This window comes from Arachis ipaensis, chromosome B09, assembly GCF_000816755.2.
Source record: "Arachis ipaensis cultivar K30076 chromosome B09, Araip1.1, whole genome shotgun sequence".
In the NCBI taxonomy this organism is placed as follows: domain Eukaryota; kingdom Viridiplantae; phylum Streptophyta; class Magnoliopsida; order Fabales; family Fabaceae; genus Arachis; species Arachis ipaensis.
The window spans coordinates 143,648,619-143,671,127 of NC_029793.2; the positions used below are offsets into that span (position 1 = coordinate 143,648,619).

The 22,509-nt window shown below is 36.0% G+C and overlaps 6 protein-coding genes across 7 annotated transcripts in view; 2 read left to right on the forward strand and 4 right to left on the reverse strand.

Annotated features, from left to right (window-relative positions):
* The window catches only part of LOC107616172 (LEAF RUST 10 DISEASE-RESISTANCE LOCUS RECEPTOR-LIKE PROTEIN KINASE-like 2.1), a 1,353-nt gene extending 1,322 nt beyond the window's left edge, over window positions 1-31 (reverse strand). The window contains exon 1 of the mRNA XM_016318165.1: window positions 12-31. Coding sequence (XP_016173651.1) covers window positions 12-31 — 20 coding nt within the window. The remainder of the gene's footprint in view (window positions 1-11) is intronic.
* Window positions 12-1,528, reverse strand: LOC107616170. The gene is made up of 2 exons (XM_021111079.1): window positions 556-1,528; window positions 12-467 (listed from the first exon to the last, which is right to left on the reverse strand). The coding sequence occupies exons 1-2, from the start codon at window positions 1,343-1,345 to the stop codon at window positions 385-387; spliced, it is 873 nt and encodes a 290-aa protein (XP_020966738.1). The 5' UTR covers window positions 1,346-1,528; the 3' UTR covers window positions 12-384.
* LOC107618812 (LEAF RUST 10 DISEASE-RESISTANCE LOCUS RECEPTOR-LIKE PROTEIN KINASE-like 2.1) lies at window positions 2,077-5,443 on the forward strand. Of its 2 annotated transcripts, none has more exons than XM_016320980.2 (3): window positions 2,077-3,262; window positions 3,568-3,615; window positions 4,213-5,443. In XM_016320980.2, the coding sequence occupies exons 1-3, from the start codon at window positions 2,491-2,493 to the stop codon at window positions 5,256-5,258; spliced, it is 1,866 nt and encodes a 621-aa protein (XP_016176466.1). In that variant the 5' UTR covers window positions 2,077-2,490; the 3' UTR covers window positions 5,259-5,443. The 2 variants fall into 2 exon arrangements, with proteins under 2 accessions (XP_016176466.1, XP_016176464.1); XM_016320978.2 differs by having other exon boundaries at window positions 2,078-3,262; window positions 4,204-5,443.
* Window positions 6,042-8,922, forward strand: LOC107618814 (LEAF RUST 10 DISEASE-RESISTANCE LOCUS RECEPTOR-LIKE PROTEIN KINASE-like 2.1). The gene is made up of 3 exons (XM_016320981.2): window positions 6,042-7,040; window positions 7,261-7,308; window positions 7,455-8,922. Exons 1-3 carry the CDS (start codon window positions 6,266-6,268, stop codon window positions 8,501-8,503), a joined length of 1,872 nt encoding a protein of 623 aa, XP_016176467.1. The 5' UTR covers window positions 6,042-6,265; the 3' UTR covers window positions 8,504-8,922.
* On the reverse strand, window positions 9,005-15,679 carry LOC107618815 (LEAF RUST 10 DISEASE-RESISTANCE LOCUS RECEPTOR-LIKE PROTEIN KINASE-like 2.1). Its single transcript, XM_016320983.2, has 3 exons — window positions 14,715-15,679; window positions 10,337-10,390; window positions 9,005-10,175 (listed from the first exon to the last, which is right to left on the reverse strand). The coding sequence occupies exons 1-3, from the start codon at window positions 15,418-15,420 to the stop codon at window positions 9,127-9,129; spliced, it is 1,809 nt and encodes a 602-aa protein (XP_016176469.2). The 5' UTR covers window positions 15,421-15,679; the 3' UTR covers window positions 9,005-9,126.
* On the reverse strand, window positions 16,704-18,841 carry LOC107616923 (rust resistance kinase Lr10-like). The gene is made up of 3 exons (XM_021111080.1): window positions 18,156-18,841; window positions 18,012-18,056; window positions 16,704-17,851 (listed from the first exon to the last, which is right to left on the reverse strand). The coding sequence occupies exons 1-3, from the start codon at window positions 18,769-18,771 to the stop codon at window positions 16,812-16,814; spliced, it is 1,701 nt and encodes a 566-aa protein (XP_020966739.1). The 5' UTR covers window positions 18,772-18,841; the 3' UTR covers window positions 16,704-16,811.

The following is a 22,509-nucleotide window of genomic DNA, read 5'->3' on the forward strand; positions in this document are numbered from 1 at the left end:
AACATATATACAAGAATTCTAAATAACACATGATTTAAAATTTTATTTCGATATGTATCTATCCTTTATTATTGTTTATATAATATAATTTCTATATAATGTAAGACTACTTTCCTTTATATAGACTTACTATATATACTTGTCATTTCGGTGAATACAGAATACATTTCACAAGTTTCCTCTGTTTTTGTCGTTGGTGAATGCTACGGTGCCTAAAAAGTGGTGCCTATTTACTAAAAAAGGTTAAAAAATAATATTTAATTTAAAAGATATAATAATAAATAATTTTAAAAAATCAAAACTTACTACAAAAAGTAAATTAGGCAAAATTTAGGCACCATAGAATTGGCCTTTGTCGTTTACTCCTATAGCTAAACTTGTAACTCAAATGGAGGAATACTTAAAAGAAGGACGAATATAATGAATTTTTTGTTTACCTGCTATTGTAATCGTCTTCCTAGTTTTGCCTGCAAATAAATAACAAATGTAATTAGTTTGATTTGAACAGTGGTTGAATAATGTTGATATGGTGAAGCAAGGAAGTAATGGACGTACGAGGTGTGTGACAGTAAAACCTGCCGGAGTTGTCGATTTTGCAAAGGCCTCTATAAACAATGTTACAATGAGAACAATTGGGAGACAGGTTTATTTGGATTGGAATATCAGCGGTGAGGGAACTTAGCAGGGTGTTGGGATCTTGGAGGACCACAATTGGTCCACCCAGTGGAAGCTCAATCAACGAACACCCTTCGATCTCCTTGTATTTGGATACGTTACTCACTCCGTAGAACGTATCGTTTCTAATTCCACATACCGTAGAGTTTGGAAGAACATACGAAGGCCTTGGATCGATGCTATGGTTGCATTTAAGAAGGCTTGCTGAGTACATCACCTGAGAAGAAGCCAAAGGTGTGTCGATTCTGAATGTTTTGGCAGAGTCATACCCCAAAACCTCACAGCTTCTTGATGACAGGAGAGTATAGAGATTGTCGTCTCTGATGGTTATTGAAGATCGTGAAACCACTAAACCGTCGTCTCTGACGGTGATGTTTGACTGGGTAAGGCTTCCGTTGAGAATATTGAACCAACGGTTGTTGTTCTGAATGCTTTTAGTGGCGCCTGGATCATCTTCGCAGCCATCTATCACCAGGAGGCCGCACTCCGAGTGAGGTCTGCTGGTGAATGGGAAACGCAGATCGCCGAGATCTCCGCACGGAATTGAAGGTGGACATCCCCATACCCTGTTGCTGTTGCATGAAAGCAACAACAAGAAGAATACGAGCAAGAGAGACCTACTAAACACATGCAGCATTGATGAAACCATCTTCATTTCTCTCACCAACATCAACAGTAGTATACTAACTCTATACACTTTCTCCGGAATTGGTAAACGGAGACTTGGTTTCTACAGTATGTTATGTGTTAATATAATGGGGATATGTGGCACGATAGTTGAATGCAGCCGGCCATTGTTGACCTGGATTAGTCATAGAAAATGTTATCTGGAATTTTTAGATAATTATATATTTTATTTGGAGGTTTTATAAGCAAAAAATTAGTTGTAGGAAGAATTTCATTACTAATGACTCATGAGTGATGAGTCCATGCCCATGTAGATATTATACATTTGATGTTTATTTATGCCGTGTGGAATAATTTGTTGAGCAACGTAAAAAGTTTTTTATTATCGAAAAAATTATAAAAGTAAGCAAGTGAAAGAACATAAAATAAAAAAAAATTACATCCAATTCAAATTTTTAAGTGTTAAGTTAATGACTTATTTTATAAACTACATCTCACTTTTTTTTTATTTTCTTTGATGTAGAATTAACTTTATGAGCAATGCTAGGGGCCAGCAACTTTTGTGATTGGTAGCCATCAAATAGCCATCAATTATGATTGAGATTGGTGTGAGATTTCATCCAATGACTCACCTTTATCCGCTAGTTACATGCTGGCCAAAATTCAACAAAACTGCTCCCCCTAGACTTTTCCTAACTTTATTCCCTCTTCACACTTATAACATTTACATAAATAAACTACAATATAGATTAGGTTTGGTTGAATTATCATCTTCACTTTTATAGATTGATTTATGTACGAAAACTAGATCCCCTAAACAGGGGACACATGAAGGGAAATATCAATCTCTATCTGTTGACTTGCAACGACTTGGAAATTTCGTTATTTTGTTTGGCTGGATTACAATGTGCTAAAAACTAAGAATTATCCCATGATTTCATTGGTAATTTCGTATCATAGAGTTTGGAGGCATGAAGCATGTTCAATCTCCGTTACGACTATCTGTGGCACTTTAAACGTGAGCGGGGCCTCTGATGCGAGTATTCAACTACTCATCCAACAGCGTGCGTTCATAAAATGGAGAAATGCTTGGGAAGCATCAGATGCAATGAGCAGAAGTGGATCTGGATCACCTCCTATACATGAGCCTTGCTTGCATGTACTCACAATTACACAACTCTTTTAATCATGTACCGTTGTGTTATCATCAGCATCATCCTCTACTCTGTGTTGAGCAGAACCACTTTGTGCAGTTATGTGGATCCACAGTTTGAAGCATGTAAACCCCAAACATGCGGCAACCAATCCATAAGCTACCCTTTCTACATCCAATACAAGCAGGAACCTTTCTGTGGGTACCCTGGTTTTGGCATCTCTTGTGATAGTAATGGCTTCCCAGTTCTCAATCTCTCTAATACTCCTTACATCATCCATCAAATATTCTACCACAACCAATCACTCAGAGTCGCCAATGCTGCCTTTTCATCAACCAACACCACCACAGCTGATTATTGTCTTTCCCTTACACGGAACCTCACCCTTCCCTCAACCAAGATCTTCAGTCTTGTTCATCAGAATCATAATAAGGACATCTTACTGTTCTTCGGCTGTAACCTGTCATCCCTGCCCACAGAGTTGACAAATTACAGAATTGGGTGTTCTGAAGCCAACAACAAAACGGGTGGTTCGATTCTGGCATTGTATAAGGACGATGTCAAAACAGTAAGCTCGGTGTCTAAGAGTTGCGGGAGGGGCGGAGAGGTGGTGCACGCGGGGGTGGAAGAGAGTGAAGCAGGAGGGATACAAGAGGCGCTGAGGAGAGGGTTCATGCTGAATTGGAATGCGAGTGATTGTAAGCCGTGCAGTAGCAGCGGAGGAAGGTGTGGCTTCAATGTAACTATGTATTTTTTCCAGTGTTACTGCACTGATAGAATTCATGCTTCCAGATGTGTTATTCCAGGTTTGTCTCTCTCTTTATCTCTTCTCTTGATTTCTTTTGCTCACTATAATTGTTAGTAGTTATAGCCATACTCCATTTGATTAGAGACCCACATATAGGTTTCTCCCTCTCTTGTTACACGTGCAACGGAAGAGCTGGAGTATTGAAAAAATGGTAGTTATACGTTTAAATTGATTTGTGTACATGTATCATTCATCGTGGCTTCCACTTTTATCTTGAGATGCTGATTTTCTCTGAGTTTCTGCTTCTTGTCATTAGTTATTTGATGCTAAATATTGGCTTCCTCTTCAACTTCTCACTTGCAGATGGTAGAAGCAAGGCTTCCATGAAGATTGGACTTGCACTCGGACTAGGTAACGTATCAGATCGTTCATCATTTTTTAGAGTAAAGTATTGTTTTTATCCCAACGTTTGGGATAAATCCCAAATTATCCCTAACGTTTCAATCGTTCTATTTAAGTCACTAACGTTTCAAAATTGACTCAATGTTGTGCTGCGGCTAGGAATCCGTTAACAGAATTGAGGACGGGACAACATTGAGTCAGTTTTAAAACGTTAGGAACTTAAATAGGACTGAAACGTTAGAAATAACTTTGGAACTTACCTCAAACGTTGGAACTTAGCGTATCGTTCGTTTCATATAACAATATAATAATCGCCTGAGTCGTACCTTATCCATGTGTGAAACATAATGAGTTCTTTTATCTGCAATTTCTATGACCTCAAATTGCTATCGATCTTATTATATTTTCAACCAAGATGGTGGATCTCTCTCTCTCTCTCTCTCTCTCTCTCTCTCTCTCTCTCTCTCTCTCTGCTTTTTCTTGCACCTTAGAGATTATTGACCGTTACTGTGTTGCCTCAAACGTATTAACTTAAGATATCCAACATTTACTCTGTAATTTCTCAACATGGCATTCATTTCTTTCTCAATTCAATAGCCTTTGCAGCTGCTGCAGTTATTCTGCTGTTAGTAATGGTCACCTACTACACAAGATGGAAGAAGGAAAACTCAAAACACCACCTGGTTGATGCCTTTTTGGAGAGACATGGACACCTTCAAATCAAGAGGTACAGCTATTCCGAGATGAAGAAAGTGACCAATTCCTTCAAAAACAAACTAGGCCAAGGGGGGTTTGGCAGTGTATACAAAGGACAATTACAGGACGGACGACATGTAGCAGTGAAGATCCTAAGTGAACTGAAAGGTGATGGTGATGATTTCATCAATGAAGTTGCTAGTATGAGCAGAACCTCTCACGTTAACATTATTGCTCTTCTTGGATTCTGCTTTCAAGGTTCCAAACGAGCTTTGGTTTATGAATTTATGCCCAATGGGTCACTTGAGAAGTTAATCTATGAAGAAAATGCTGTGATAGGGGATCGCCAATTGGATTGCCAGACTTTATATGATATTGCAATTGGTGTTGCCCGAGGACTTGAATATTTGCACAAGGGCTGCAATACTAGAATCTTGCATTTTGACATTAAGCCTCATAACATTCTATTAGATGAAAATTTCCTACCCAAAATTTCAGACTTTGGACTTGCAAAAATTTGCACAAGAAAAGAAAGTATAGTATCAATATTTGGTGCTAGAGGAACTGTAGGTTATATTGCCCCGGAGGTATTTTCTAGAAACTTTGGTGTAGTATCACATAAGTCAGATGTTTATAGTTATGGAATGATGGTCTTAGAAATGGTTGGAAGAAGAAAGAATATCAAGGCTGAAGTTGATGCATCGAGTGAGATATATTTTCCTTATTGGATACACAATAGACTTGTATCAAATCAAGAGCTTGGTCTGCAAAATATAAGAAATGAATATGATAATGAGATGGTCAGAAAGATGACAATAGTGAGTTTATGGTGCATTCAAACCAAGCCTTCAACTCGACCATCAATTAGTAAGGTGGTGGAAATGTTGGAAGGAAGAACTGAGTTGTTGCAATTGCCTCCTAAACCATATTGGTTTTCTCCTTCAAACTCTCCCTGAACTTTGAACCACTGTAGTTTATATCTTGTTAGTCAAGACATTGTATCAGAATTTGGTGGTAGCCAATAAAGAAGGCATATTGCCATTCTTATTACCTTTATGAAGACACTCCCCTCACTTTTTGTAATTCATTCCTTTTTGTTATGAATTCAATTTAAGAGAATAATACCACCTCTCTTTCTGGACTCTGGAGTTTGAAGACTTAAAAGAAAGCCTTAACAGATATATGAAACTTTTATTGGATATTATACATCTTATACAGTAAATCAGATACAAGGTGCTAGCTAGGCATATTACTGATATCAAATCAAAGACTCGATGAGCAGTTAAAGTAAATTCTACAAACTTTCAGTATGCGTGACAAAATTATTCCAAAGCATTAGCAAACAAATTAATCAACTATCATTCAAGATCTTAAAATCTCGAGTTTCCATAGCATTGTTGACTTAGTCATAGAAAATGTTATCTGTACTTTTTAGATAATTATTTATTTTGTTTGGAGGTTTGGATACTTAATTATTTATAAGTAAAAAATTAGTTGTAGGAAGAATTTCATTACTAATGACTCATGAGTGATGAGTCCATGCCCATGTAGATATTATACGTTTGATGTTTACTCATGCTGTGTGGAATAATTAAGCTACAACATAGATTAGGCTTGGTTGAATTATCATCTTCACTTTGATTGATTGATTTATGGACGAAAATTAGAGCCCTCAAACATGGGGACACATGAATCTCTATCTGTTGACTTGCAACGACTTGGAAATTTCTTCATTTTGTTTGGAGGCATGAATCATGTTCCAATCTCCGTTACGAATATCTATGGCACTTTAAACGTGAGCGGGCCCTCCGATGTGAGTATTCAACTACTCATCCAACAGCGCGTGTTCATAAAATGGAGAAATGCTTGGGAAGCATCAGATGCTATGAGCAGAAGTGGATGAGGATCAGCTCCTTTACATGAGCCTTGCTTGCATGTCCTCACAATTACACAACTCTTAATCATGTACCGTTGTGTTATCGTTAGCATCATCCTCTACTCTGTGTTGAGCAGAACCACTTTGAGCAGTTATGTGGATCCACACTACCTGGCATGTGAACCCCAAACATGCGGCAACCAATCCATAAGATACCCCTTCTACATCCAAGGCAAACAGCAACCTTTCTGTGGCTACCCTGGTTTTGCCATCTCTTGTGATAGTAATGGCTTTCTGATTCTCAGTCTCTCTAATACTCCTTACATCATCCATCAAATATTCTACCACAACCAATCACTCAGAGTTTCCAATGCTGCCTTTTCATCAGCCAACAACACTAACACGCCAGATTCTTGTATTTCTGCTGCACACAACCTCACCCTTCCTCCAACCAGTACCTTCAATCTTGTTCATCAGAATAATCATAAGGACATCGTGTTGTTCTTCGGCTGTAACCTGTCATCCATGCCCCTAGAGTTGTTAGATTACAGAATTGGGTGTTCTGAAGCGACCAACAAAACGGATGGTTCGGTTCTGGCATTGTATAAGGACGATGTAAAAACAGTAAGCTTGGTGTCCAAGAGTTGCGGGACTGGCGGAGAGGTGGTGGACGCGGTCGTGGAAGAGAGTGAAGGAGTTGGGATAGAAGAGAAGCTGAGGAGAGGGTTCATGCTGAATTGGACAGCGAGTGATTGCAAGTTGTGCAATAGCACAGGAGGAAGGTGTGGCTTCAATTCAACTATATTCACTTTCCAGTGTTACTGCACTGATCGAATTCATGCTTCCAAATGTGTTATTTCAGGTTTCTCTCTCTCTCTCTCTCTTCTTACACGTGCATCGAAAGAGCTGGAGTATTGAAAAATGATATTTATACATTAAATGGATCTATGTACATGTATCACTGTCATTCATTATGGCTTCCATATCTAGTGATCACTGATTTTCTCTGAGTTTCTGCTTGTCATTAGTTAGTACTTATCTGAAGCTAAATAGTGGCTTCCTTTACAACTTCTGAGTTGCAGATGGTAGAAGCAAGGCTTCCATGATGATGGGACTTGCACTCGGACTAGGTAAAGGGATAGATCGTTCATCATTTTTCGGTGCCTTTCATATAACAATATAATAATCCTCTGTTATAACTTAAAGATATCTAACATTAACAATATTATTTCTCAACACTGCATTCATTACTTTCTCAATTCAATGACCTCTGCAGCTGCTGCGGTTACTCTGCTGTTAGTAATGGTCACCCTCTACTACACAAGATGGAAGAAGCAAAACTCAAAACACCTTCTGGTTGATGCCTTTTTGGAGAGGCATGGACACCTTCAAATCAAGAGGTACAGCTATTCCGACATGAAGAAAGTGACCAACTCCTTCAAAAACAAACTAGGTGAAGGGGGATTTGGCAGTGTATACAAAGGACAATTAAAGGATGGACGACATGTTGCAGTGAAGATCCTAAGTGAATTGAAAGGTGATGGTGAAGATTTCATCAATGAAGTTGTGAGCATGAGCAGAACTTCTCATGTTAACATTGTTGCTCTTCTTGGCTTCTGCTTTCAAGGTTCTAAACAAGGACTAGTTTATGAATTTATGCCTAATGGGTCCCTTGAGAAGCTACTCTCTGATGAAAATGACGTGATAGGGGATCGCCAATTAGATTATCAAACTTTATATGATATTGCAATTGGTGTTGCTAAAGGACTAGAGTATCTGCATAAGGGCTGCAATACTAGAATTCTGCATTTTGATATAAAGCCTCATAACATTCTCTTGGATGAGAATTTTTGTCCCAAAATTTCAGACTTTGGACTTGCGAAAGTTTGTACAAGAAAAGAAAGCATGGTATCGATATCTGGTACAAGAGGAACTGCAGGTTATATTGCCCCAGAGGTATTTTCTAGGAATTTCGGTGTAATATCACATAAGTCGGATGTTTATAGTTATGGAATGATGGTTTTAGAGATGGTTGGGAGAAGAAGGAATATCAAGACTGAAGTAGATGCTTCAAGTGAAACGTATTTTCCTTATTGGATATACAATAGACTTGTGTCAAATCAAGAGCTTGGTCTGCAGAGTATAAGCAATGAATTTGATAACGAGAAGGTAAGAAAGCTGACAATAGTGAGCTTATGGTGCATTCAAACTAACCCTTCAAATCGGCCATCAATAAGTAAGGTGGTGGAAATGCTAGAAGGAAGAGTTGAATTGTTACAATTGCCACCTAAACCATTTTGGTTTTCTCCCTCGGCCTCTCCCTAAATTATTTGAAACATTGTAATTAATATGTTGTGGAAATGTAATTAGTCGTCTTTTCTTCTTATATAATAGTAGCCTCAGGACAAATTTACTAAAACATCTTATGGATAAAGGGAAAAATCTTTGTATTAGCTTTGTTTATGTTTGAAGTGGTTTATACTAATTTTTTTTTCTGAGATTTTCTATTTCTTTTTCCAAAAGTAATTTCCTATCAAACATAGACTAAATTTTTACATTTTGGTCTAAAAAGCTAACAACTTGAGAAATCTGTCATACAAGCAACTGCTGATAAGTGACTAATATGGACCAGAAAACTGTTTCAGTTGCTATTATATATGGATGGTGGCAAGAGTTTAACATTGAAGCTTTGTTTTCATGCTTTCCTCGAGAGTATGGAGAAATCTGTTACTCTATAGGCTCTTCCAACTTATTTTCCAAGTAAAAGTGCATAAATTGGTTTTTCGATTCAACTTTTATTGTGAACGCAACACGCAAGTACCTCTGACCACACACAAGAAAACTAAGGTAAGGAACAAATACCATATCAAAGTCTTTGAATTAAAACTCTAACAATCACTGCAGAGTATAAGAAGACAAAGAAATTACAGATAACAATGGTTCAAAGTTCAGGGAGAGTTTGAAGGAGAAAACCAATATGGTTTAGGAGGCAATTGCAACAACTCAGCACTTCCTTCCAACATTTCCACCACCTTACTGATTGATGGTCGAGTTGAAGGATTGGTTTGAATGCACCATAAACTCACTATTGTCATCTTTCTGACCATCTCATTATCACATTCATTTCTTATGTTTTGCAGATCAAGCTCCTGATTTGACACAAGGCGATTGTATATCCAATGAGGGAAATATATCTCACTAGATACATCAACTTCAGCCTTGATGTTCTTTCTTCTTCCAACCATTTCTAAGACCATCATTCCATAACTGTAAACATCTGACTTATGTGATACTGCACCAAAGTTTCTAGAAAATACCTCCGGGGCAATATAGCCTGCAGTTCCTCTAGCACCAAATATCGATACTATACTTTCTTTTCTTGTGCAAACTTTTGCAAGTCCGAAGTCAGAAATTTTGGGACAGAATTTTTCATCTAACAAAATGTTATGAGGCTTTATGTCAAAATGCAGGATTTTTGTATTGCAGCCCTTGTGCAAATACTCAAGTCCTCGGGCAACACCAATTGCAATATCATATAAAGTTTGACAATCCAATTGGCGATCCCCTATCACAGCATTTTCATTATAAATTAACTTCTCTAGAGACCCATTAGGCATCAATTCGTAAACTAAAGCTCGCTTAGATCCTTCAAAGCAGAAGCCAAGAAGAGCAACGATGTTAACATGAGAAGTTCTGCTCATACTTGCAACTTCATTAATGAACTCCTGACCATCACCTTTAAATTCACTTAGGATCTTCACTGCAACATGGCGTCCGTCCTGTAATTGTCCTTTGTATACACTGCCAAACCCCCCTTGGCCTAGTTTGTTTTTGAAGGAATTGGTCACTTTCTTCATCTCAGAATAACTATACCTCTTGATTTGAAGGTGGTCATGTCTCTCAAAAAAAGCATCAACCAGTGGAAGGGTTGGATTTTGCTTCTTCCATCTTTTGTAGTAGAGCGTCATTATTACTAGAACTAGAGTAGCTGTCATCGCTGTAGAGGTTTTAGAATGTTGAGAAAGTAGTGCCATGCATATAATTAGAAGGCTGAGAAGTTAAAGCAATGCAAAAAAATACAGTATTTGGAGTAAAGGAAATAGTAAAGAGCCTGAACATGGCTTTGAGTTCAAAATGTATCGAAAACTAATACATTACCCAGTGCTAGTGCGAGTCCCATTTTTTTGACAAGCCTGTTTGTACCACTACTACCTGCAGATCAGAAGTAAAAAATGAAGCAATTATTTTAATTTTAGCAATCAATACTAAATAAAGGTAAATCATCAAATTGATTGAAACAAAATCTGTTGTAGATATTGAACATTAGGTTTGGAATAAAACTAAAAGTACAAGTATGATGAAGCCAAAGCAAATATCTAAGATTGGATTTGAGTATCTAATATACCTGTGGCACAATAGAATTTGCCTTGGGTGTCAAGTTGACATTGACCTCTTTGGTGCTTAACACACTTGGCCCAATCATCAGATAATAATACTTCCAATTGCATCTCATCAGACACAAAAGGAAATGGATAACTAGTATCTGACTCGTCTTTTAATGGTAATTGAATATTGGAACATTCTGTTAAATTGGTTGTGATGAGTTTGAAAAACTCCAAATTAATTTGATGATGATCAAATATTATTAAAATAATTAATTACAAAATTATTAATTTGATCTTTAATTCACATTTATTAATTAATAATTTTGTTATACAGATTGTGCTTTGGGCCGAAAAATAACAAGCCCAATGAAAAGTTAAAATTCAGCCTTATGCAAAAATGTTTAAAACATTGGCTGAATCATTGTTATGTATTGTTGGGCCAAAAAATCTTTAAACAAGCACAATTGTTTCTTTGGTGTAAGACCAAATTGAAAAAGAAGAATAGCAAAGGCTGCATGCTTTCACGGTTACCACACCTTCATTTGATGGAATTTAAAATTTGATTAAATGAAGTTAATGCAAACACTGGTAACATAAGAGAGAAAATTTGAAATTGATTTGATTGCTATTATTACTTCAGAAGTTACTATGAAAGAGGGAAGTGGGTTTTAATTGAGTGTAATTGATTTTATTTCCTTCTTTATTTTCTTTAAAAGCATTCTCTCTCTTCTCTCATCAGTTTCGGTCATGTCACAAAAAAGAAGAAGTTGCAAGCTATCAGAGTTGAGGCACTGTAGCAGTAAAGCTAGAAGCAAGAAAAAGACTAAGGTGATGATGTCCTTAGCAAAAAGAAAATCTACAGTATGGTGTGACTGAGATCTTTGCCACAAAAGGTAAAATGTAGTGAAGAGGTCTCAAACTCTCCATACCCAAAAATGGAAGAGATCCAACTCGGTCAGAGAAAGAAGATCCCTTGGAAGCATGACTCGTCTCTACTTTTGATCAACCACCACAGGAGGTAGCTACTGTAGCTACGTGGAGGAAGAAGCAGAAGATAAGAGCAGGAGGAGCTGTCAAGCATCAAGGACTCATCAAGGGTCAGAAATCCTTCTTAGGGAGCAAGTCAAGATGGAAGGCCCGGATTGATGAAGATTGGTGAGAAGGGATGACATAGAGGTAATTGCATGTTGGTTTTAGCGTTCATTTTCCTCTCCTCTCTCTCTCTAGCTGAACCGATTTTGGTTGAAGAAGAAGAAGATTAGCTCGGTTGGACCGGTCTCAACCTTGGAGGCTTCCCCTTCTATAATAAAGGTGGACAGCCAAGGCTTGAGGCAAGGAGAAAAGAGCGTAAAGTACAGAGTTCTCATAACTACCCAAGCTAACAGAAGTTCTTCTCCTTCAATATTTTTCATGTTGTATTTTTCTGTTTAGTTTTGTCTGTCTTGAGTCTCATGGAAAAAGACAAATAGTGAGATTTGTATGAAAAAGCCATAGAGTGGAAAAAGGTAGAGAATACAAAATTAAAAAAAAAAGTCATAGATGTCCTTAGAGGTCCTTTGTACATCTGTGTTGTGTATCATGATTCTGTGGAAATCTCCTTACAAGTTGGGTTACCACTTAGCAGTTGAAACCTTAGTAGGTGACCAAGTCAAGTTCAGGATTGGGGATAGATTCTGGACTTGTCCCAGATAGAAAGAGTAGTTCCTAGGGAGAATTGGTGTTTGTAATATGTTTGATTATAGTGAAATTCCATCACTGTAATGGAGACTGAATGTAGGCTGCACTGCACTTAACAGCTGAATCAACATACTTCTGGGTGTGATTTTCTCTCTCTACTCTACTCAAATTCTGATTCTGTTCGAAGGAGAAAAAAATGAAAAATATCTTTTCATTGGTTACGAGACAAAAAGAAAAAGTCTCTTGACCAGTGACGAGACAAAAAACAGAAATATCTCCTTAAGTGTTTTAAAAGAACAGCAAGATTCACTCAGCAAAAAATGGCTAAGATTCAACCTCCATTCTTTTAACCATTGATTACATCAGGTTGGCCACTGGAACCCCTTAGGAATTTCCTCAGTTGGAGGGCCATAGTAGATATTGTACTCTGGACACACTCTATAGTTATGAAACGCCGGGGAAGGTTGAGAGTGAGGAACTTGTGGCATCTAAAGATGGCAATATTATATCTGATGTAGAAAGAGCCTAAAGAAGAGGTGGGACTCTGAGGACGAATGATGTTGGTTGCTATGTTTTGCAACTGCTAGATCTAAAATTGTCATTTAGATTACTATCTTTGATAGTAATGGTATGAGGTCCCACGTCTAAAACAATAAACCTTGGAGTTGTTGTGTTGGTTGGTTGGTTGCGGTTGGATGGTTTTGGGGGCATCTGGATTTTGATCATGGCAGCCATGGATTGGCAATACGCCGAAGTGTGGGAGTTGTGGGTTTGTGAAAGGAAGAAGAAGAAGAAGCGGAAACAAAATCAGTGATCTCAATATAGGCATCTTGGATGATGAGAATCTATCTCTCTATCTAACTTTCTATATAAAAGTTGATACCAATTTTTTTAAGCTAGTCTAAACTCTAAAGCAGCAGATGATTAAGCAGTAATGTACCTTTGTCACAGTAAAATTCGTTGTTGGTGTCAAGTTGACATTGACCTCGTCTGTGATTGAAGCAATCATCACAATCAGGAGATAATACCACTTCGAGGGCAATCTCAGAAGATACAAAGGATAGAACATCCGTGCTATTAAAGGCATCTTTTGTTGCAAAATGAAGAAGTGAGCAGTGTGAGAAAATGCCACCAGCATCATGTATAGTAGGAGACGTATTGATTTTATCATAATAGATGTCGTAGTCACGGCATGTGAGGTTACCATAATCTAAAGGGAGCTTTATTCTAAGGTTGTGATTGCATCGAAATAGGGTCACATTGTATTCGATATAAATAGAGAGCAAAGGAGAAGGTGGAGGAAGAGTATAAGTAGTGTTTAAAGCGTGACATTTGTTCTGTTCCAAACTGGCGTGAAAATCTGCATCATAAAGGGTGATGATAGTATTTGAGTCAAGGGAGCCTGTAAGCTCTAAGGTTGTTGCATTCTTGTCCAGTTGAATCATTTTGCGGGAATAGTACGTGCCTTGACAGCCATGAATGAGCAGCAAGCCGCAGTGAGGGAGTTCAGCCTTGGTGAAAGGGTACTGGAATCTGCCGCGGCTTCCACAATCAAAAGAGCGTGGACAGTTATGTTGCTTCTCATTTTCGCAATGCCCAGTCAATAACAAGATGAGGAAGAAGAAGAACAATAATAAATAAGGTAGAGCCATATATCCCAAACAGCGAGTGGTAATGCTTAATGAATGGACTCTGATATATGTATATAAATGCAGCTACCAAGTGTTTATGCCACCCTCACATAAACAGCGAGTTTCATACGCAGCTTGACTTGGAAAATGAGCAATGGAAGACTTGATCATGAAAAGGAGAGTTTAGCGGTAGACGTTAACCAGGACAATACTTACATACATAGTAATAATTATATTTTATTATTTAAATATGTTTAAAAAGTGAGACCTACAACACATTCAATTTATTTAAATCTACAGTGTCAGTCTTTTACTTTGAGTCTTTGATTGGGGTGAATGAGTAATCACCAGTTCAGAAAGTTGTTATTTAACTTGAAGCTGTGGGATTTTGGAGTGAATTGGCGATCTATTTGCTTGTGTGGAGTTTCGTCAATACGTGAAATTGTGGTGGAAAAGATTTATCAAAGTTAGCTTAGAATCACGGTGCTTTCCTGAGTCTTAAGGTTGAAAATAATGGAAAGAGAATAAAACTAGCTTAGAATTATGCGTGATATTAAGTAATTTCAAGCCCTTGGCGCTTAACTAACATCTGCACATTACTGTAACCAGTCCACTAAGCCAGAAAACACGCTCAAATATTTCATATTTTTTTGTGGATACTTTCACTCTTTATATCATAATATTAGAAAACACTGTTAACTTTTTTCTTTCTTTAATTAAAGTTGTTCTCATCCTAGTAACAAGAGTAGCAGGAAATCATGTAACATACATTAATAACGACTGACCCGGTATAAACTATGAACTAGGCAAGTCGTAGTAAATTATGTTGAAAACTAAGTGTACCTTTGTGGCAGTAGAAGTGGTTATTGTTGTCGACTCCACAAAGGCCTCCTCTGTGATTGAAGCAGTCATCACAGTCATGAGATAACACTATTTCAAGAGTCATCTCAGCAGAAACGAAGGACAGAACGTCTTTGGTATTGGTGGAGTCTTTTGAAGCAAACTGGACAACTGAGCAGCCGGAAAAAACTCCCGCGGCCTCTTGATCAGGGTGGGTGTTGTTTCTATCATAATAGATTTCATAGCCGTAGGGGACGCGGCATCCTAGATTAACATAATTGGAAGGGGGCTTGGTACTAAGGTTGTGATTGCATTTGAAGAGAGTTACATTGTACTTGATATACATAGACAAAGATGGAGAAGGTGGAGGAAGGGTGTAATTATTGTGCAAAGTGTCGCATTCATTGTGATCCAAACTTGTGTGGAAACCATCATCATAGATTGTAATGATCTTATTGGTCTCAACTACAGCAGTAAGGTTCACGCTTTTGCTATTGTTGCCAAGTTGGATCAATTTTGGTGAAGTAGCATTGAGGAGGCAGCCTTGAATTGGTAACAACCCACACTCAGGATGCTCTGCCATGGTGAATGGGTACTGGAAAGTCCCAAAATTTCCACAAGTAAAGGAGCTTGGACAGTTTTCATGGTTCCCATTGGCTTGACGAATTGAGTGAGCAAACAAGATGAGGAAGAAATGAAGGGGAGCCATCCCACAGCGTTATGAAGTATGAGTGATTCAAAACTTATTAAAGAAGCGAGGCGGAGTTGTGCCCATCATATATGAACCACCGAATACGGAGATTGACTAAGCTAACGACAATGGTAGAAGACTTGCATTGGTGAAAGCGGCATCGAATGGATAACAGAGGTGGATTTAACCATACAAGAAACTCGCGTCCTCTGTCGGTAGTCAAAGTGCATGTTGAAGAATGTTGTAACAATAATACTAGGGAATCAAGATGGTTCCAACAAAAAACCACCCAAATGTCTTTGGTTGTGTCAAAAACTTCTACGTGGACGGTGTTTATGCTAGGCACTAGGATGTTTTTTTTTTCTTTATAAATTGGATGGTTCTGAATCTGTTTTCTGATTTATCATGTTTTAGGCATTTAGAGAGAAAAGGAGGGTGAAGAGACGGAAGCTAATTGAATCAGTTTCCGTGATTCACGTTGCAATGATACTGAATGTATCTTCTCCTAATTTGAATGTGCTGAAACATTTAATAACTAATATTTTAAATCATAAATAAATAAAACTAATTACTATATTTATAAGAGAACAACTAGGGAACCAAAAGCATATCAGCCAAAAACCAGCAAAAATGTGTTTGGACTCCATGAAAAATCGGGTTTTGGTTTGTGTTCAGTGATCCCAGTAGCAGTTTTCAAACATATTATTCAAAAAGTGATTCTAATTAAACGGTTTTGTTTACTTTTTGGCTAATCACATTTTGGTTCCATATACTTTTCCTATTTATAATTAATTAAGTTATTCCATTTTTTGGCTGATTTGGAGTTGGTTCATATACTTTTCCATTTTGTAAACTTCTTGGAACCAACACTTTTCCATTTTGTAAACTTCTTGGAACCAACCAAAATGGGAGTGGCTTTTAAGGTTAATTGTAATGCCCACGGCTTCTTGGAACTGGTCTTTTATAGAATTAACATAATGTTTGTGGAATTTTGAATGAAGTCATCTATTAGTCAATAAGATATTTTTATTTAGTCTATGCCTGATAAATAACCTCACATATACGGCAAAGGATATATGAAACTTCAATTGGATACTATACATCTTATAGTAGTAAATCAGATACAAGGTGCTAGGTATATTATTGATATCAAAGACTTGGTGAACAGTTATAATAAATTCTATAAAGTTTCAGATGTGTGACTTCAAATTTTTCCAGAGAATTAGCAAACAAATTAATCAACTATCACTCAACCTTAAAATATTGAGTTTGGTTTATAATAACTAGAAACAATTATTACCTCCCAGGCAATTACTATATAAGAAGAAAAAGGACGTTACATATGACAATAAATAAAGCAATATATTGCAACAAGCCTGCAACACATAAAACTACAGTATTTTCAAAATTCAGGGAGATGTTGAAGGAGAAAACCAAAATGGTTTAGGGGGCACTTGCAACAACTCAGCTCTTCCTTCCAGCATTTCCACCACTTTACTAATTGATGGTCGACTTGAAGGGTTGGTTTGAATGCACCATAAGCTCACTATTGTCATCTTTCTTACCATCTCATTTTCCCACTCATTTCTTATACTTCGCAAACCAAGTTCTTGATTTGACACAAGGCGATTATATATCCAATGAGGGAAATATAACTCACTAGATGCGTCAACTTCAACTTTGATATTCCTCCTTCGTCCAACCATTTCTAAAACCATCATTCCATAACTATAAACATCTGACTTGTGAGATACTGCACCAAAATTCTTAGAAAATACTTCTGGAGCAATATAGCCTGCAGTTCCTCTAGCACCAAATATTGATACAATACTTTCTTTTCTAGTGCAAACTTTTGCAAGTCCAAAATCTGAAATTTTGGGACAAAAATTTTCATCTAAGAGAATGTTATGGGGCTTTATGTCAAAATGCAAGATTCTTGTATTGCAGCCCGTGTGCAAATACTCAAGCCCTCGAGCAACACCAATTGCAATATCATATAAAGTTTGACAATCCAATTGGTGATCCCCTATCACAGTATTTTCTTCATAGATTAACTTCTCAAGCGACCCATTGGGCATAAATTCATAAACCAAAGCTCGTTTGGAACCTTGAAAGCAGAAGCCAAGAAGAGCAACAATGTTAACATGAGAAGTTCTGCTCATACTCGCAACTTCATTGAAGAAATCTTCACCATCACCTTTCAGTTCACTTAGGATCTTCACTGCAACATGGCGTCCGTCCTGCAATTGTCCTTTGTATACACTGCCAAATCCTCCTTGGCCTAGTTTGTCTCTGAAAGAGTTGGTCACCTTCTTCATCTCTGAATAAGTATATCTCCTTATTTGTTTCTCCAAAAAGGCATCAACCACCAGCATTTGTTTAGGATTTTCCTTCTTCCATGTTGTGCAGTAGAGCGTGGCCATTACTACTAGCACTAGAACTGTAGCAACTGCAAAGAGAAGAAATGGAAGGAGCAACAGTAAATTATATTTTTCTTGGTTGAGAGTAGAGATATAGAAGATGATGTTTAATTGATAAAAGTAGAATGGCTCATTAAATTTAACACTGATAAAGTTCGATACTGAGGATTATTGTGTTCGATACATTACCCAGTCCCAGTCCCATCTTCACGATCCAACTAATATGACCTGCGTCTAGCAAGTTGAAAATGAAGCAATTATTTATTTTTCTTTATTTTTTTAACAAAGCAATAGATAGATGAATTGATTTAGTCGTTTGAACTTCTAAGATACCTGTGACGCAAAGGAAGTTTCCTTGGGAGTCAAGTTGACAGTGTCCTCTTCTGTGACGAATACAGTTTCTACAATCACTGGATAATTCTACTTCCAACACGATCTCATCAGACAGAAATGAGAAGGGGTCTCTATCATTTGATTCGGCTTTTAATGCAAAATTAATCTTGGAACATGCTGCTAAAGGGCCTGGCCACCGTAAGTCAGGAGAATCTCCGAGACTTTGAAAGCCATCATAGTAGATGTGGTAGTTAGAGCAGTTGTTATAGTTATAAAATCCGGGAGGAAGGGTGAGGTTATTGGAAGGACATGTGAATAGTGTTTTATTGAATTTGGCGTATGAATAACCGAAGGGGGAGCTGGGCATGAGAGGCAGACTCAAATTGTTGCTGAAGGCTTTACAACGCTGCGTCTGCGATTGGGATTTCAAAGAGGTACGTAGAGGCAAATCGGTTATGGTTATGGTATGAAAGTCAATGTATAAAACAAGAAACCTTCCATTTGGTTTGTTGTTTAATACTATGACTTGCTGGCCGTTTGGATTATTGTTATCATGGCAGCCGTGTATGGCCAATACGCCACAGTGAGGCCGTTTTGAGTCAGTGAAAGGGAACATGATGGTGCCAAGTTTCCCACACTCAAAAGAGGTTGGACACTTTTCACTACTCTCAGCTATCACATGAACAACAAACATAAGCTCACATAGAATCAGTGATTTTAATATAAAAAGGGGAGCCATTTTTTATTTATGAGTAATATTTAGAACTTTGAACCAAAGATAAGCAAAAGGAAGGGAGAAAAAGCACTGTCGTAAGTCGTAACCAATCGAGTAAATAGTAACATTAGCATGCATGATCCTCTACCACACGTACAGCAACTTCAAGATTCTTTGCAATGCAATTCCGTTACGCTTACGTGGATGTTGTAATCACTGTTGACTTGGAACTGGTCTTTTATGGAGTAAAATATTCCAATGTTTGTGGAATTTTGAGTCCACCAGGCATAGTTGTCAGAATCGAACCGGTGATCGAACCGGTCAGGTCACTGGGTTATTGGTTCAACCGGTGGATCACTGGTTGAACTGATTGACCCGGTCCTATGTAAATAAAAAATAAAATATAGTCATAAATTTAAAATTAAAATTTAAAATACATATTTTTACTAATATTTTAAAAATATCTAGCTATTCTAAAATAATATAAAACAGGAACAATAAGTATTTTATTAATTTTACTCTATTATAAATATTTTTATTTTGTTTTTATATTAAAATAACTATTATTTTTGAATTTTCATAATTTATTAATTAGTTTATATCTATTATACTATTATATACTACAAGTATTTATTAAAAATAATATTAATAGATATTATATAATTATAAAAAAATAAGTGAGTTTATAATTATTGTTAAATAAAAATATAATTAATTTAAAAATGAATGAGTTTATAACTAAAATTAAAATAAATTAAATAGAAGTAAATTATTTATTGAAAGATATTTATATATATATATTAATTTGCATAAATGTTGATAACAAGCTTAATAGCCTAGTGGTAGTGAGTATTATGTTTTTTCTAGATGAGGGGGGTTCGAACCCCAACTACAACATTTTAAAAAAATTTTGAAACTCAAGCGGTTCGGTCGAACCGGTCTTATTGAGTTTGACCGGTTTTGACCGGTTTATTTTGGATTTGACCGGTTCGCTATCTTATCTGGTCAGATCATTGGACTGGACTAGTTTAAGGTCCGATTCACCGGTTTTTCGGTCGAACCGACCGGTCCGATCCGGTTTTGCTAACTATGCCACCAGGACCACCCACTAAATTGAAGATTATTCTCTCCACACAATTAGCCTCTTTTATTACTACTGCTGCTGAATGAAGTCATCTGTTAGTCAATAAGATATTTTAGTCTAAGCCTCATAAATAACCTCACATACACGGGAAAGGATTGACTGCATGTCTACATAGTAGCAACCACGTCAGAGATCAGAAGTTTTCATTAATGTTAAGTAAAAAAATTTTATACCCCAAATGAAGGAGTCTGGGATGGAAAGTGCTCTAAGTTATTGGGCTAAAGATTATACAATATACGTAATTATACCCATTCTTATCACCTTTAATTTCAAGACTTGAGTCAACGAAAATCTTAGCAAATATGGTTTATAGTAGTAAATCACGGATACAAGGTGCAGGCAGAAATAACCACCAGTTATATATTAACCAGAATGCGCGCGATAAGCGGAACGGTAAATTAGTGATAGTATATAATAAATATTAAAAATTATTATATTTTGTAGAAAAAAATTAAATATGTGTAAATTAAAGTTAAATTTAAAAGGTGTTTTATTTTAAATAATTTGTAATACAAAAGATTTGGATATTGGAGTTGTACAAAGTGACATTTTTAGTTGGTGGACTTAGTCATCTTATGTGGCGCTCGTCCTCTTTTTTTTTTTGGTTGTTAGAGTTGGTGCTTTCTTCTTTTCTTACGAAGCTCGTCCTCCTTTTTTTTGTTGGTTGTTAGAGTTTGTGCTTTCTTTTTTTCTTACGAAGACATGTTCTTTATGAGTTGTTGAGTTTGATGCACTTTCTATTGTGTTATTTGGTTCCATCTTTGTATAATTGTATGTATGTTCTTCTTTTAAAGATGTGTCTTGAATTTGTATGGTTTTCTTTCTCCTTAATCTCTTGATGGGGTGGTGCTTCAATGTCATTATTTTTCTGAAATGTCATTAGATTTGAAGCAGTTGTACCTAATAAGTTTTTTTTGCGTCGCCATCAAATAGTGCAAAAGTTATTGTAACACTTTGATCTAAAACCTTTAATTGAATTCTGAACCTAAAATAAGTATTGGGCTAGCAACTAATAATTTGATAGATGAGATTATAAAAAGTATATAGAATTACCTTATTGTTGGATATTGTGGTGTTTGATTACATGTGCCACAAATATAGTTGTTTCTTTTTTTTTATATGCTTTCTTCTGACACTTTTTACATTTAATATAGTTCCATCCTAATTTGTCATCAATTTCATTTATAGTTGTTAAAATTGTGAAGATCTTTTCCTATTCCAATATTCAATTTATGTTATCATTAGGTATATGGTATTTGAGTAAGTATGAATGTATGATACATGTTGTGATTTTTTTTTGGCATACCTGATCATCAGATTCTCATTGCATAGCCATTAGATCTTGGATAGTTATTCGATTTCTAATCGAATGATACTCTATTAAGTAAGTTTGAGATGTGCAGTTCGAAAATAAATTTTTTGTGCTAAATTTGATGTTATGTGAAAGAATAGTAATAAGAGATTTATATATGTAGTTTAAATGGTATGGAATTTAAAAACTTATAACGTAAAATTTATTATGATCAATAATATTATTATGACATTTGTAATATGGATGTTTATTACGTTATTTATAAAAATTAATTGTTGCGGTTATAAATTTATTGTATTATTTATAACGGTAAGATATAATAAATATAGAAATATGAATTCAATGTATTTGGAGGTTACAAATTTATTGGATTTTATTTTTTAGTTTTTTATTTGTATATTTTTTTTTGTTGATTTAAAAATAATAGTTAATTTGGCAAGAATTGAGTTGATTCTAAAGTTGTGCCAAATAATAATTATTCTAAAGTTGGCAATGCAATTGATGTAGTCAATGGCCTAAACTTATGGAGTTGCGGTCAACATAATTATTGTAATAATTATATATTTAGATTTGTATCCATGCATGATGCATCTTATGTGTACAAATATACGCAACAAAAACTAAAAGTTAAACATTTTTAGTAAAAAAAAAAAATAGTTAATTAGTATTTTGAGGTAAACATGCATGCATGATGCATCTTATATACTACAAATGTATCTAATATGAAAATCAGGGGCGGTGCTAGGTACAAACAAAGGGGGGCAATGGCCCCTAATTTTAATTTTTTACATGTAAATTATATGTAAATTTTAGTTTAGCCCCTTAAAATTTTATTTTAATCTTATTTTATTGTGTAAATATTTTTTGCTCCCCTCTAATATTTCTTCTAGCTCCGCCCCTGATGAAAATGTATGTCTAATATCATATATTTTTTGGTTTCGTTTTGATACTCTTTTAATAAATTTTTTTTTTAGTTTTTAAATATTCTTTTCAAAATTTATATTGGTAAAATAAAATAGAATTTGTTTTTAATAATAAGTAAAAACTACAATAATAGTTCTTTGTACCTAGTGTTACTTCTAAAAATTAAAATAATTTTTTTTTACCAAAGATACAGAGACTCGAACTCGCGACTAATATGGGAGACTATGCCATTTGAAGTATAACTCATTGGCAAAAATTA

Coding starts and splice junctions, on each gene's coding strand:
- LOC107618815 (XM_016320983.2), bottom strand. CDS start 15,420: ATGGCTCCCCTTCATTTCTTCCTCATCTTGTTTGCTCACTCAATTCGT. Junction 10,391..14,714: donor CCACTTCTACTGCCACAAAG/GTACACTTAGTT, acceptor TCTGATCTGCAG/GTAGTAGTGGTACAAACAGG. Junction 10,176..10,336: donor GGGACTCGCACTAGCACTGG/GTAATGTATTAG, acceptor AAACCTCTACAG/CGATGACAGCTACTCTAGTT.
- LOC107618814 (XM_016320981.2), top strand. CDS start 6,266: ATGTACCGTTGTGTTATCGTTAGCATCATCCTCTACTCTGTGTTGAGC. Junction 7,041..7,260: donor TTCCAAATGTGTTATTTCAG/GTTTCTCTCTCT, acceptor TCTGAGTTGCAG/ATGGTAGAAGCAAGGCTTCC. Junction 7,309..7,454: donor GGGACTTGCACTCGGACTAG/GTAAAGGGATAG, acceptor TGACCTCTGCAG/CTGCTGCGGTTACTCTGCTG.
- LOC107616923 (XM_021111080.1), bottom strand. CDS start 18,771: ATGTTCCCTTTCACTGACTCAAAACGGCCTCACTGTGGCGTATTGGCC. Junction 18,057..18,155: donor AAACTTCCTTTGCGTCACAG/GTATCTTAGAAG, acceptor TCAACTTGCTAG/ACGCAGGTCATATTAGTTGG. Junction 17,852..18,011: donor GAAGATGGGACTGGGACTGG/GTAATGTATCGA, acceptor TTCTCTTTGCAG/TTGCTACAGTTCTAGTGCTA.
- LOC107618812 (XM_016320978.2), top strand. CDS start 2,491: ATGTACCGTTGTGTTATCATCAGCATCATCCTCTACTCTGTGTTGAGC. Junction 3,263..3,567: donor TTCCAGATGTGTTATTCCAG/GTTTGTCTCTCT, acceptor TCTCACTTGCAG/ATGGTAGAAGCAAGGCTTCC. Junction 3,616..4,203: donor TGGACTTGCACTCGGACTAG/GTAACGTATCAG, acceptor TCAATTCAATAG/CCTTTGCAGCTGCTGCAGTT.
- LOC107616170 (XM_021111079.1), bottom strand. CDS start 1,345: ATGTTGGTGAGAGAAATGAAGATGGTTTCATCAATGCTGCATGTGTTT. Junction 468..555: donor GTTTTACTGTCACACACCTC/GTACGTCCATTA, acceptor ATTTATTTGCAG/GCAAAACTAGGAAGACGATT.